The 14,603-nt window shown below is 40.8% G+C and overlaps 3 protein-coding genes across 6 annotated transcripts; 1 reads left to right on the top strand and 2 right to left on the bottom strand.

Annotated features, from left to right (window-relative positions):
• Positions 1–451: 451 nt before the first annotated feature.
• On the bottom strand, positions 452–2,373 carry ift22 (intraflagellar transport 22 homolog (Chlamydomonas)). Of its 3 annotated transcripts, none has more exons than XM_069692288.1 (5): positions 2,096–2,373; positions 1,577–1,659; positions 1,305–1,391; positions 959–1,161; positions 452–873 (listed from the first exon to the last, which is right to left on the bottom strand). In XM_069692288.1, exons 1-5 carry the CDS (start codon positions 2,132–2,134, stop codon positions 725–727), a joined length of 561 nt encoding a protein of 186 aa, XP_069548389.1. In that variant the 5' UTR covers positions 2,135–2,373; the 3' UTR covers positions 452–724. The 3 variants fall into 3 exon arrangements, with proteins under 3 accessions (XP_069548389.1, XP_069548390.1, XP_069548391.1); XM_069692289.1 differs by having other exon boundaries at positions 1,037–1,161; XM_069692290.1 differs by having other exon boundaries at positions 1,577–1,616.
• A 178-nt stretch (positions 2,374–2,551) lies between these two features.
• Positions 2,552–10,951, top strand: LOC138617341 (outer dense fiber protein 2-like). Of its 2 annotated transcripts, XM_069692271.1 has the most exons (17): positions 2,552–2,631; positions 2,988–3,159; positions 3,265–3,388; positions 3,510–3,641; positions 3,844–3,918; positions 4,355–4,426; positions 4,506–4,622; positions 4,729–4,914; positions 5,025–5,134; positions 5,214–5,349; positions 5,635–5,745; positions 6,309–6,413; positions 6,804–6,962; positions 7,364–7,464; positions 7,545–7,707; positions 8,738–8,863; positions 9,006–10,951. In XM_069692271.1, the coding sequence occupies exons 2-17, from the start codon at positions 2,996–2,998 to the stop codon at positions 9,177–9,179; spliced, it is 2,055 nt and encodes a 684-aa protein (XP_069548372.1). In that variant the 5' UTR covers positions 2,552–2,631; positions 2,988–2,995; the 3' UTR covers positions 9,180–10,951. The 2 variants fall into 2 exon arrangements, with proteins under 2 accessions (XP_069548372.1, XP_069548373.1); XM_069692272.1 differs by lacking the exon at positions 6,804–6,962.
• A 1,343-nt stretch (positions 10,952–12,294) lies between these two features.
• LOC138617342 (CCN family member 1-like) lies at positions 12,295–14,053 on the bottom strand. The gene is made up of 5 exons (XM_069692274.1): positions 13,881–14,053; positions 13,563–13,776; positions 13,123–13,473; positions 12,799–12,995; positions 12,295–12,677 (listed from the first exon to the last, which is right to left on the bottom strand). Exons 1-5 carry the CDS (start codon positions 13,920–13,922, stop codon positions 12,357–12,359), a joined length of 1,125 nt encoding a protein of 374 aa, XP_069548375.1. The 5' UTR covers positions 13,923–14,053; the 3' UTR covers positions 12,295–12,356.
• Positions 14,054–14,603: the final 550 nt, after the last annotated feature.

Below are 14,603 nucleotides of genomic sequence, written 5' to 3'. Positions count from 1 at the left end.
TGTCATGAGTTTTTAAAGATGTTAAAACCGCAAAAAAAAGGCTATTTTAAGGAACAATAAGGAACAAGAAAAAAAAAAATTAAACTGCAAGGGGCAATATGCGGACCCTCGTGTGCTGCACGTTGGGGAGCCGGCGGCCCCGACCCGTTGGGTCACTGCTTGCAGTTTTAATTGCAACCGACACTTGTCTCATGCAAATATAGCTTATCATAAATCTGTCTCTAATTCGAGAGCCTGTCAAAGTTTACTTGAATAAAAGCTGTTTTATTTTGTTTGTCACAGGATGCTTTAAGGAATGGACTCGTAACCACCAAGGTTCTAATGTGGTTCTACATTGGAGAATGCATCGGCAAAGGAGGCATTATTGGATACGATGTCTAAATGTTGAACTTTTCTTTCTCCCTTTAAACTGTTGATCATCACATTCTCAACAAACTACCCCAAATTTTCAAATAAACAGATGTTTGTAATGAGAGGAGAAGATTTTGTGTCTCCTGATTTCCAGAGTGAGTTGGGATATATTTTATTCACAAAAAGACTTACAAAAATGCAAAAAACAGAACGACACGAGAACGCCTGACTGTAGGAAAATATTAAAGGTTGCAAGATGATTCATGCTCAGCTGATTGGCAGCGAAAATGTACAAATAACTTAAAAATAAGAAGTATTGCAGATGCCAACAAAATATGTCTTCATTAAGCTGCATATTCTATACATTTTACTGCTATGTAATGATGGACATCTCCTCCCGTTCTCGACTCTCCGACATTGTATTTACAACATTTCCCAAGTATCTGCAGAAAGCTTGCCTCGCTTCCTCGGGCTCCTCTTCCAGGTTGGAGTGAATAAGCGGCAGTCTGGTCAGATGTGAGGCTGCATCACAGAAAGTGAATATGTTAGCCCAAAAATCCTAATAATAACTCATACAACAGCTTTAGGGGGACTGCAGGGAGATTACCTAAAGGCAGCCGTCCATCTTCAACTGCGCTGCCGGGCTTGTGGTGAGCTATGAGGAGACACTGGTTGTCATGCAAACCTTGAGAGGAGATGAACATCGAATGCCACGTCTCAATTTCTTTGAGGTGACTGGGGATGTCGGGGTTAAAGATGATCGCCACGCCGCTGGAGTCCTTCATGAGAGCAGGCCAGCATGATTCAAATCTGTATGAAGAGAATCCACTGCATCAGCATCAAAGCATTATACATAACAAGGGAAACAAACAATGGAAAGTAATGAGACCTTTCTGAAATATCACAAGAAGGGAAAGGAATTTGTTAACCGTGTTCATGATATTTAAACTCACTTGAAATCCCCCGAACAGTCCCAAAGTTCAACCTCACATGTCTTGTTGTCACCGCTGCCCTTAGGCTGTGATTCAAATTCCAGTATCCTTGAAACGGTAAAAAAGTGACAGCATTTACTTTTCGTGAACATAAAAACGAATACTTCTCGAGGAAAGACAGATATTATGTTGCATTAATCAAGAATTTTGTAAGAATTGTATTCCCATTTTCTCAGGGCCGTAAATGTGGGAGCATCATGTGGAAAGCAGTAAAGTTGTCACGGGCTTTGTACCTGACTCCTTGAGTTGGTCTGTATTCACCTCCCACGTTTTCTGTTGTGTCAGAGAGAAAATTTGAAAGAATCGTTTTCCCGCTCTGAAAAATAGGCAGACAGATGGCTTTAAAATAGTCCCATTGGTTTGAATGAAAGCTAACACATTAACTCAAGATCAGAGATTGAAAATACCCTTTCTACAATAACTACTCTATTGTACTTTTAAGAACAAGCTTGAGGTACTTCGACTTTATTATTCCACATTTCCACAAGTGTTTCTGAGGGATCTATTGCAATTTACTTCACTATTCTTGTCTGACAATTGTAGCAAATGCTTATTTTACAGATAAAGCTTTTTATCATAACCCTGTGAAAAATAATGCATTTAAGTAATTATAAACACACTTGTGCTGAGCATGGCCAGCAATATCAGCTAACGTGACTAATGCACCTTTAACAATTTTGACTATTAACGACCCGTCGTTATCTGAAAGTTAAAATTACGCGAGCTACAACATAAGATAAGCATTTACTCACCTCATTGGGACCAACAAAAAGTATTTTTGCTTTGAACATTTCCACTCAACGGAAGCTGAGCATTAGCTGCCCAGCTAACTTTGATTAAAGAAGCTCCGGCAATGCTAAGCAATAACGCTGAATTAAGGTAAATGACACTCGGAGAGACTTAGCTGAATATAGATTTAAACAACGATGTAAAACGACGCAATGAAAGGCACCAAAAAACAAAAAAAGTCTTAAATCGTAAATCGATGTTACAAGAGAACGCTTTTCCAGATACCGTGAAGTAAACTTCCTTTTCGTTTCTATGGTTTCAGCCAGTTAACCTCTTTTCTTCTGTTCATTGGCTGTCCGTAACTCTAATCAAATTGAGTCCCGCCTACTTTGGCCCGAGGAAACTAATCAGCAGCGAGCAAATCAGTCGGTGTGATTACGTCACGCCAATGCTAACCAATCCGGTTCGAGCATTTAACTCCAGTTTGTAGCAGTGCCGTTGGGGAGTACGTATGGCTCCGTTTTGGAGTAGTGTCATTCACAACAGACACAGCGACAGTGTAAGTAATACTTACATTTACGATGGCATAGTTTTGTAAGGTATTACTATTTTAGCTCCAATAATCATAATGGAGGCGCCAGTGACTTTACTCGGTAGAAAAAAACAAACGGCTTGCCGTGTTTATTGCGACGCGACGCTTAGCAGCCACTTAACCTCGTGTTACTATGTAAGCTCGTTAGCGTGCTTGACGACAGGCTTTCTGGCTTTCATAACAATAACCGACCCATGGTCCAAATCAGAGTATGTAGTGTAACTAAATGAATTACGGTGGTGTTGAATCCTCCTGTGTGTTTTAACACTGACTGATGCTGGTTTTTGTTGTTGTTGTTGTTGTTGTTGTTGTTGTATTGGTAGTTAAAGGTATGTCTCCAGGGGATGAATCCCAAAGTCCCCCCCTTGGTATCAGCTCTACCAGGGAGGATCTCACCCTGACCCGTGGTGATCTGGATGGCAGTCATGAGCCGGGGAGGGGGAGCAAGGCCCGCAGCACTCTCCAAACCAGAACCACAGAGTCTGAGATCAGTTGGTGAGGTCCTATGATGCGTGAACATTTGAACATGTAGCCCTATCTGATGGGATGAAAATTAAAACGGATTTAAAAGATTTTCTTGTTTTCCTGTTTCTGATTTAGTTGTGCAGACGTTGTCAACGGAAAGAGCCCTTTTCTGAAAGTACTGACGGAAGCAGAAGCAGCTGCCAACTCTGCAGCAATACAGCTTGTGTCTTTTAAAGATGCCATAGCGGATGAATTTGCTGTAAGTTTGATGCAGTTTTGCGTAACTCAAGTTGGGTTCAAACCTGGTCCTTCCATGTGGCAACACAAAGTACTTTATCTACATTAAACATATGTTTTAACATGTTTTTCTGTCAATTAAGGGTTCGAGACAGTCTGCCAAAGATAATCGCCGAATTGCAAGACAGAGAGGACTTTTGCTGGAGAAGTTGGAGGATTTCAAACGAATAAATAAATCTGTGCGACAGAAACTGAAACGGCTCCAAGATGAAGAGGTTAGTTACACTTCAGCCACAGACTGCTGTCTCAGGGTCATGAGTACTGTGTTTAGATTTGTAGTGCACAATAATTTTGTGGTAGCTTTTAGTTCACGGCAGCAAATGAAGCACCAACTGAAATGTCTCTTATAAACATGTGATTTTTTTTTTTTCAAGTTCTCCTTAACCTTTTTTAAATAACTCGTATATTTCCATACAGGCAGCCCGAATTGATGCGGACCAACGGATTGACATTTTACAGAAGAAAATCACACAGGCTGAAAGTGAAAATGAGGTGAGTGTTTTATTTTGTTTAAGTGAAGGCACAAAGGGAAGAACCTAATTTAAGTGTATAGGAATTTGGGATTTAGCTGGGAGGATCCATGTAGTAGCGATTTGTCCTCAAACTAGACGATAAGATGAATAAATAAACCCAATTCAATTCAAATGACAAAACTCCAAGGAAATCTTACACAGGAAAAACAAGTCCATTGTTCAGGCAAGCATATTGTTTCATGTCATATCATTTCAACAAGCAAACAAATAACCATGTCACTTGCTGCTATCTTGCCCTGGTAAAAAAAAAAAAAAAAGACATGCAATAAACACATTTAATGTATGTAATTATAAGCACTTTCAGGAAGTGGGCACTTGACAAGCATAAAAACTAGAAGGATGATAAAGTGATGAAAAGTCCAATCTCTAACATGTGAATAATTTCTGTCCCCAAGCATTTAAAAAAAGATTTGAGTGAGACGGAAAGACGAGTCGAGAAACTGATGGATCTGCGGAGAGAAGAGCAGGTAAACATTCATGTCATTCATCTTGTAGATTAATAAAATGATTGAATTTGAAAGCATATGCCCATGTTGGCTTCCACAGGAGAACATAAAAAGTGCGGCGCACATGACAAAGTCAGTGGAGGCAACTCGTGCTCACCTACAGGGACAGCTGCGCAACAAGGAAGCTGAAAACAACCGTCTGACTGTGCGGTTGCGGGTACGAACGTCTTGATCAGCCTGCTGCCGTGTCGACAAACTGCTTTAAAAAAAAAAAAAAATTTGTTAAATAATCGTTAGACTTGTGTCTTCATGGTCTTTTCCAGACTCTGGAGAAAACACTCACTGAACAGAAGATGGAGATGAACGATCTGAAAGGGTCCATCACCTCTATGTCGGAGAAGGCCGCACAGGACCAAGAGCCTCTCAAGAAAGCCGCCCGAACTCAGAGACTGAGAGCAGAAAGGTTTGAAGCTGCTATAGAGAAATGCTACGCACAGTTGAGGAAAAAGGTATGGAGTCAAAACGACTATCATCTTTTCATTTTAAAAGTAGTGTCGTTTCTATTCACTGTCACAGTTCGGGACCCGGCTTGGACCGACTTTATCTTGTTTTCTCACAGGACGCTCAGTTGGCCGAAGCCAACTCCGAGAGAGACTCCAGAAGACGGCAGAAGGAGCAGGTGGCAGACGAGAAAGACAAACTTGTCGCTCATGTAGACTTATTGAAATGGTTGGTTGATTCTCTGTATTGAGTAGAAGTCAATATGCACAAGAGTTTTCACTGATGAATATGTTTATCTCCAATGAAGTCAAATCACAGGCTTGACAGTGAGGCTGCAGGGGGAGAAGGATGACTTCATCGCAGCTAATGAAACTGTCATGCAACGTGCTGAAAAATTGAGCGCTGACAATGGAGACCTCCGCCTCAATAATGCAACACTCAAGGTACAAGTTGGCAAACAGCTTGTATGTGAGCGTCAAGCGTGTAATTATTCACAGACATTTAGTAGGAAGTTTGAAATCAATAGTAACTCTGCAGGCTGCTGTTGGCAAAAATACAGACAGTCTGTAATTAGTTCATTATTATTAGTAATCAGTAGTTTTTGCTGGAAGCCACATATATATGGGTTTTTTTTTAAATATCAAATTTTAATTTCAATGTCACTGCACATTCTGCTGCGGATTTTTATTCCCGTCACTGAATTGATTTTTATTTCTTTGTGACCTCAGGCGTCCGTCGCTCAGTTGGAGCAGCAGCTCGCTGATTATGAGTCTGACCTCACGGAAGAGAAGATCATCTCACAGGAGAGGAAACATCAAGCTGAACTGTCTCAATGTCAGGTTTGTTTTTTTATTTTTATTTTTTAACTTTTTACTTTCGTGGTTTTCTTTGTTTTCATAGAGTAACCCACAAGCAATTAAGAGAAAAAGACACCCCTTTATCTTATTTTACGCACACATAACAACAGTTCAGAGAATGTATGAATAACTTTAATACATTTTATTCATTCAATCGAACTTATTAGTAAGAATCAACATACTGTGTTTTATTTCCAGACAAATTTCAATCCTTTTATCTTTCCTTCTTATTCCCTAAACTGTTCTTTTCTTGTGCTCTTCAACTCTCTTTCCTATTTTTACTTTTGACACCATCTTCTGGTTTTTAAATGCTCCCTCCTAAAGCAGTTAAAAAGCCATGTTTTGAAAAGTGCTTTTCAAAGAGGATTATGATTTTTATCACCACATTCTGTCGAGCTTTTCATTTACTATCAAGTGTACCACTGAATGTGTTCCGTTTAGACTGCTGAATGAATGATTCAGCACTTGTGCTAGTTTGCAGTTTTCGACTGTTGGGAAAGACCCAGCGGGTTTCACTCTAATATTATGTGTTTTACTTCCCCAAGGCTGCCGAGCTTCAAGCTGAGATTGATGATCTAAGGAAAAAATATGCAAATAATTTGAAAGAGACTAAGAAGACACGAGATGGAAAAGAGACAGAAGTTGAGAAGGTACTGCCCTTTTATTTTATGAATGTTTTGAACTCTTTTATGTGCACAAATATTACATCTTCCAGTTCAATTAAACTTTCTTTCTAACTGTACTTCTGTGATTTGTTTTGAAGTATGTGCAGCTGTACAGCGCTGTTTCTCCTGTCGTTGAATGTCCAATCAGTGTGCTCTTAGATTTCTTTTTAGCTCAATAACATTTGTTGCGCCAGCACCTGCATGCATTTTGACAAACTTAACCTCCAGTCACTCTGGAGAACCAGCATGGGTTGCCCGCTCAAAGAATTCTGCACAACTGCGAGCCTCCCTTTGAGAGGTGTGATAAATCCTTAGGTTAATATTGTGTTTATTCCCAACACTTCACTCCCTCTGCCGTCGTCCTCTGGAGCCCAGGTGAGGCAGGAGCTGCAGAGGCGTGTGGACGAACTGAACGCTTACCCTGAGTTACTGAGCGCAGCTGAGCAGAGTCTCGCCAAGTGCCAGGAGAACCTGCAATGCTCAGAGAGGAAGTGCTCTGAAAAATCAGAGTCCATTAGGCAACTGCAGGTCAAGGTGTGCAACGCGCGCTGTCGCGGGTCAGAGAATGTAAAGTGCAGTGATTTTCCCACGTCTGACCACCAGGCGGTAGTACAACCCCATGTGTCTGATGGTGCCTCTTGTTCTCTGGTCCTGCTGTGAGTTTTGATGTTTTGTGATTGCTGTGCAGCATTTAGATTGTCCCCATCCGTACCGACGCATCTATTTTGTTTTGTGCTGTGTGAGTCCTTTTCAGTTACCAACAATGGTGAAGTGGTATCTGGAAAACTGCCTGTTTTGTGTTTGTAAGATTGTGGCAATTGGCATTAAATTAGCTGGTTTTTTTGTATTCATGTTTGCATGTGATATGAATCTTTCTGCACCATTCACTTGTACTCAGTGCAGGTGATTCTGAATTTACAATTTTATATATACAGATGGAGAGTCAAACCAAACTGCTGAGATCATCCGTGGAGATGAAAGAGTCCATTCATGACGGCAACTTAAAACTGCAAGAAAATGTGACTGCTCTCCAAAGGTAAGACGTCCCATAACAAAAGTCTGGTTCCTTCGAACAGTGAGCTTGTCCACATTGTGCACGCTTGTGTGTGTTTGTAGGAAGATGGACAAGCTGAAGCAGGAGAACCTGGATCTCGTGCAGAGGCTCGCAGCTCAGGAGGAAGCTCTCAGCTACAGTAACCGGCAACTGGATCAACGCTCGTCAGAGTGTCAGGCCCTCAGCCGGCAGCTGGAGGCCGCTTTATCAGACGTCAAACAACAGGTAGGGCTCAAAGGCCGTCTTCTGATGTCTGACGAAGAAAGGAGCAGTGGGGGATGTTTGAAGTTTTTGCTGATATTAGGTCCGTCGCAATTACCGCATAATCATCGTCTGATTGCGATTATTTTTGCATAATCTTTCAAATAGTTTCCATGAATCTACTAAAAAAAAAAACAGCTGGATGAAACACGTCATATTTCTATCGGTTCTAAATTTGACTGGCGCTCTTTTAATGACGTCATGTTAATGGCACGTGAGTGGACATTTAGCACCAACACATAATTTATATCGAAGTTATTAACCTCTCATTTTTGACCGACTGCATTTCGGTGAGCATCTATCGACATGAGCATCAATGACCTAGTTGCAAAGCCAAACACAACACACTTCTGTAGGAACATTGTGGTTTTAAACCAGATGAAAAAGGAGAGCCCAGTACCTTAGGGGAGGCGGCAAAATGCTGGCGGTCAAACTAAAATGAAAAGAAAAAGCCAAATAAATAGTTAATCGCAATTATTTTATTATTTACAACTAATCATTTGTGATTGGGACGGCCCAACCGGAAATTCACACATCATCACCACAAAACGAGGAAAAAAAGCAGCTGATATTTTTTTTTTTAGCTGTTGGTATGATGTCTAGCAGCTTACTTTAAAATGTCGTTGACTTGCGTAATCAAGGAAGACGGTGCAAACTTGCGATCCAGTCAACATTTCGAATTGGCATACTTTGAAAAATGTGTCCAACTATGCGTATGGACCAGTTTGAGTGTTTCTCCACACAGATTTCAGCTAGAAATATTCGGTTGTAACAGTCGTACATCTGTCCTGCCACTCTCTGTCTCTGAATGATAAAGCTGCGCAATACCCCCTCTATATGATGCAGTTCCCGAGAGTCTTTATATTGTCTGTTTTTTCTTCTGTAAACAACCAGTTCCCAGTCACACCCAATCTCTGATGCAGCAGGTCTCAACGAGAAAGAAGATTTAGCACAAAGGAAGCGATGTCTCACTACACATTTTCCATGTGTCCAGGTCAGCAAGGTAAAACACCTGGCTGTTTCCAGAGAGGAGGCCCTTCAGACAAAAGTCCTGGAGCTGGAAGCCGAGAAGAGCAGAAGGGACACCGATCTGAGGCTTCTTCGTCAGAGCAAGCTCACTGTGAGTATCACGCTTTCCTTTCAAATGTAGAAACCCTGTCTTTGTCGAGGAGCATCCATGCTCATAGAAGCAAATGATGAGATGTGCTGTTGTTGAGTAAACATCTGAGGAAACCACTGTCGGTCTGTCTCCCAATCTGCAGGCAGAGAAACAGTTTGAGGTGCGTCTGAAGGACCTGCAGCTTAGCCTCGACCAATCAGAGCGCCACAAACAAAGCATTGAGAACTATGTTGATTTCCTCAAAAACTCCTACAAGACCATGTTTGATGAAGGACTGCAGGCGTCGTGTTTCGGATCATCATATTTTCTGAAATGATAAAGGTTTGCATTTACATTTTGTAAAAGTATTTATTTGTTTTGCACTGTAATATTTATAAGACCTGTTTTAAAAATGACAATTGGGGCAAGAATTAGTATTACTTTCAGGGGAACTAAGGGCTGATTTTTAATAGATTTGCACTGCCTTTAAATAGCTACCTTTACTATTGTGACCGTTTACATATATCAAAGAAATCTGCTGGTGTGCTACGAGGTATTTTTAGCTGTTTTAGCTCATAGTCCAATATATACTATGTAGCATTTTCAAAGCTTTGTGGACCATGAACTTTTGGTGCTATGTACTCCCATACAACAAGGAGCCAGTTACATAAATATTGTATAAAAAGAAGAGCTTTATAGTTTTTTTGTTTTTTTTTAACCTGTTGACAGTTGTTGTATAAATAGCTCCCCCTTTTTATTGTAAGGATGGGAAAGACTAACTCGTTGTCATAGCAATATGTTTGAGCAGCTTACACATTATGGAAAATAGGTGGTCTGTTGTAAAAGCCTTAACTTTTCATTTTCCAGCCCAACTGACACTGGATATCTGTGGTCAGTGTTAATAAAGATAAACAGAAGTTAAAAAAAAAAAAGAGTCCAATATTGATAGTATCAGCAGAAATGTGGTTATGAAACACATGAAAAATATATGTATTGGAGGCCGGGTTTAATGATCAACTTTATCGTACAGAATGACATCAGTGCACTGAAACATAAAATGGTAATGTAATCATTATAAATAACTAGAATAAAAAACAACAACACTAAGACAACACTTTTAAATAACTTTTTTTTTTTAATGTAAATTTTGTGCATTATGATCTGTAAAAAAAGATTTTCTAATTGGACACCATATACGCTGATAAAGATACATCTGTAATAGGCCAATATCAGCTGCCAAAGTCAACCAAACAATAAATTGGTCAGGCACTGACTGATTTTCATGAACTAAAAAAAATAGAGCTTCTAGCTGTTGAAAAGTAATGTGCCACGAGGGGGAGATGTGTTTCTCCACCGTGGAGTATCTTATTTGACCAACAACGCATTACTCCATACATTGTCTGTCTTTATGCAACTGGCTCCTTATGAACTCGATGAAGATGGGTTTTTTTGTGGCCACAGTTTGAAGCTGTACATACACATAAATGTGAAAGCAAGTGTTAGCCAATACAAGTCGTGTTTGAAAACCAGACATCATGAGTGTGTTTGTGTTTACCTGTGGTAGTATGAGCCAAAATTCCCACAGTGCTCCATTTAAATGGGAAATATGTTCTGACTTTGCTTTCGTTCACATCATCATGTTCTTCCTCTGTGAATGATGCATCTGGAGGGAAATGTAGACTCCTGACACTCCAAAAATCTGAATTTGATGCTGAAAGTAAACTTGGATCATACAAAAGGTGCGGTGTGTCTTTAATGTGTTAATGTTCAGATTCTCTCCTGGACTGAGATGAATTAGGCTGAATATTAATTACTCAGCTCTTAGATGTGAATGCCGTGCCTTTAGGTTGTAATCAGTGAGATACATGAAACACTGGAATATTTCCCAACCACTTAAAACTCTGTTGCTGGTTTTCTTTTCTGCTTTTGTAATGGAGGTTTTTATATTTCTGAAGCTTTCAGGACAAACCCGTGAACTGTGGTATCTGCTGCAGCAGGATTTTCCTGCAGTAGATTTACCGACAACAACCTGTTGTCTGTTTCTTTTTCTGCCGTTGTTGCTTGTGGTTCCTTCTTGTATCTGTGGTAATAAACCTCTGCGAGTCCAGACCTCTGTGATGCTCTGATGTGTTCTTGCAGCGGACGTATTCCCTCGAGTGAGCAGTGTTCCTTTCAAACTTCTCAGAGACAAAGCTCTATTGTGCTCTCTGTCAGGGGATGGAACCATTTCATCTCTGCTTGCGTCAGCACTCCTGTTTTTCCTTCGCTCTTGTTCTTGCCCGTTTACGTAATTCTGTTGATCACTTTGGGAATACGCTTTTTTTCTGATATTTGCTTGGGGAAAAAATGCTTCCATAGGACTTTTGGCAATTTTGGAGGTATTATATTTCAGCGGCATGAGGGGCACACCCTCAGCTTATGTGCTCATCAGGCTCTAAACCAAATGACCCATTTGTTTTTTTTTTCTTTTTTTAAAGAATTCAGTTCTGCAGAGCCAATTATACAAAACAAACAGGCTTCAGTGTTGCATATATTTAAAACATTCCCTCTCAAGGTCACACAAAGTTACCTAGCAGCTGTATAAACTGTTAGATGAAAAATAACCTCTGATTATTTTCATTTACACAAAGTAATACTTCAGATTTGCAATTCATTGCTGCTAATGTTTGGATGACAGTTTAAGGACTCAGGATTGTTCTCCATTTTGCACATTATAAATCTCTGTGGGGAGTTTAGATTATCCTCTTCGGTCTATAACTTTGTCATAAAACCTAATTTCGCAGCTTGTGCCCAGCATCTGTCAAGCAGAAGGAAAACTACTCAGAGGTTTACATTCCCCAAAGTATTTGGAGATTTGTACAGTAGGTACTCTCAGAAGTAGGTCAGCCAGATGCTGAAGGAAGAGTATGGCCTAATTCCTACTGAAAATTGTTACACCAGACAGTTAAGCATATTTTGATCTTTTCTTTGTGAAAGTACATCATAAGATATTGACAAACTGTTGGTTTTCTTTGTGTTTATTTAAGAAACATTAATGTATCCATTTATCAATCATATTTCAACATTTTGCGTAGACAAGTGAGTGTAGAGCTCACAATGACAAACCAAAACTGCTGTACAATATTCCATGATTAACATTAAATATAAAAATACATTATGCAAAGTATGTAACATACATCTTTATAAATAAAATCAATAAGTACTGTAGATCAACACAAACATGGCAACATTGTGTAATGACTTCTTTCGTAGCTGCCGCAGTTTTTACGTCATTTTCATGTTGTTGTGTGAAATGTTTTGTCCAGAAAAATATGTTAAGTATATCAAATAAAAGTGGAGAACAAAATTTGGTCAAAACTAAAAAGCTACAAAAACTAGCTACAAAACTAAGAAGTTTCATTATGTAAAAGCTTCACAAAGAAGCAAACTTCAATGCTCCAGTGTTATGAAGCAAAATTATGAACAATATATTTCACTAAACTGATGTCTGCCGCCTAATGACTCTTCTCTGCACTTAAATCAAGCCTTTCCTTTCCATTTTCAGTCTGTGGATGTCGTTCAAAATTCCATGGAGGCTGCGTGTCTTTTTGTTGCTGTTGGAGCATTTGAGGTCGCACTTGCAGGACTCGATCATCATCACCATCTTCTTGACGCTCTCTCCGTCTTTGCAGCGGAAGCGGACAGGAAGCGTCCGGGTTCTGTGAGGCCTGCAGCATCGCCCGTCTGAGCAGGACCCGCAGTAACTAGGCTGGAACATTTTCAGGCTACGGCAGCCTGCGTAGGACAGGTGAACTGGATGGCCGGCCTTTCCTGTGTGCTTACACTTCTGACCTTTCTGTAAGAGAGAAGATGCCGAGATTTACAGTTACATCTATGGATAACATTTGACACTAACACTACGGAGTCTCGTTAGATCATGAGTATATTAATGAGGACATGAGAGGTTTTGAGGGTACCTTCAAGCTCATTTGTTTGCAGGGGCGGACTTCGCAGATCCGATTCTCCTTCATCAATTTGCACTGAGTATTGCGGTTGGTCACCCTGGTAGACACTCCAGTGCCACAGGATTTGGAGCAGGGCGACCAGGCTGTGGTGTGAGACACACACTGGACTCCACTAGCAACCATGTCGACCATTGAATCACTCCTGAAAGCTGTACAGATAAAAAAGAAAGAAAGAAAAAAAAAATAGACGAATAAGAAAAATCAAGACATCTCATGCACAAGTCTCAACATATCTGGCTCCCTCTTAGATCCCACCAGAGAGGGCGTTGTGCTCACCAGGTAAAGACTTTGAATCTCCTCCCCACACAGGAGCCAACTCGTTCTTGTGAGTGAGCTCATCTTCAGATGTTTTGTCTTTACTGTACTTTCGTCTGTGCTTCTTTGTCACAGAGCTCACTGTCTTTGTCCCCTTCAGGCAGACGAGTTTTTTGCAGCACTGTCCCAGTACCTTGACCCGCCTGGGCTTGGCACAGCCCAGTTTGGGCAGCGAGAGTTCCTGTGGGCACAGGGAGACGCATCCAACGGCACCATCCATGCAAGTGCACTGGTGTTTGCAGTTGGGACAGAAGGTTTCTCCATTCTGGTAAATCTTGCTATTGTACTCACAAGTTCTCCCGTCTGATTTGGCTGTAGCAGAGAAACAAGGGAAGTTTGGTGTGAAATAAGAAGGTTGAGAAGTGAGATTCAGTAAACATAAAGAAGAGGAGTCAGTGTACCTCGACAGATTCCCTTTGCTGAGTCATATCCACCTCCAAAGTTGCACTCCAGTCCCTTCGCCATGTCACATGGCTGTGTCTTGCTGCAGTCTTCAAAGAGCTGCCGTGCACAGACCTTACAGCATCCGCAGCTATCCAGCATGAGACTGACTCCACCTGCACATCTGGGGACTTCTCTGGGACACTGGCAGTCCTTCGGGCATGAGGCTGACACCTGACAAAAGACAAAACATCACACATGTCTAATCGTCAGCAAAAGCAATCCTTACACAACAGTAGAACAAACATCTTATACATGATGAGGGATTATTTCCTCACCAGTGTCACGCAAAGGATCACACCGACAGAGACTGTCCACATGTTCGGGAGCTGAAGCTATCTTTCCTAAGTAAAAAAAAAAAAAAAAATAACATAAAAGAATCTCCTAAGGATCAAACGCCAGACCTGGCAGTGAGCTGAAGAGTGCTTGCTCTCCCGCTTTCGGAGTCCCCATCTCCTTTTATACTCCCCAAGCAGATCTGACGTCTGCACGGGCTGAAGAGGTGTCCCGAAACTATGAGAGGAATGTTTCTCCACGCGTCCTCCCATAAGCCCAGAAGAAATCCACCCCCAATTCTCTCACACACACACACACACACACACACACACACACACACACACACACACACACACACACACACACACACACACACACACACACACACACACACACACACACACACACACACACACACACACACACTGCCTCCCCTCTCACTCAGAGTGCCAACATCCACCGTTCACAACTTTCACTCTGCCAGGGCTTTCTCTCCAATTTAACCGTGTAATTTTATATTTTTATATCTACTTTCTAATCAGGTGGAACCAGGACCAACTTCTCTACCATGAAGAACAACAAATTATTTTTATAAGTATAATAAAATATTACCTAAAGTACAAAATGCATATACAGTGCTAGAAAATACAGCAATGAATCTGTTATTTGGATGAATATTGTTTGCTTTTCTATCCAACTAGGTTTTAAAACTCATGCATGCATCG

This window comes from Brachyistius frenatus, unplaced genomic scaffold (genome assembly GCF_029030835.1).
Source record: "Brachyistius frenatus isolate BFR_SWC_R1_liver_20210118 unplaced genomic scaffold, ASM2903083v1 Contig_12, whole genome shotgun sequence".
NCBI classification, from domain to species: Eukaryota; Metazoa; Chordata; class Actinopteri; family Embiotocidae; genus Brachyistius; species Brachyistius frenatus.
Note: the sequence above shows the minus strand (reverse complement) of the source record. Positions and strands in the feature narration are given on the sequence as shown.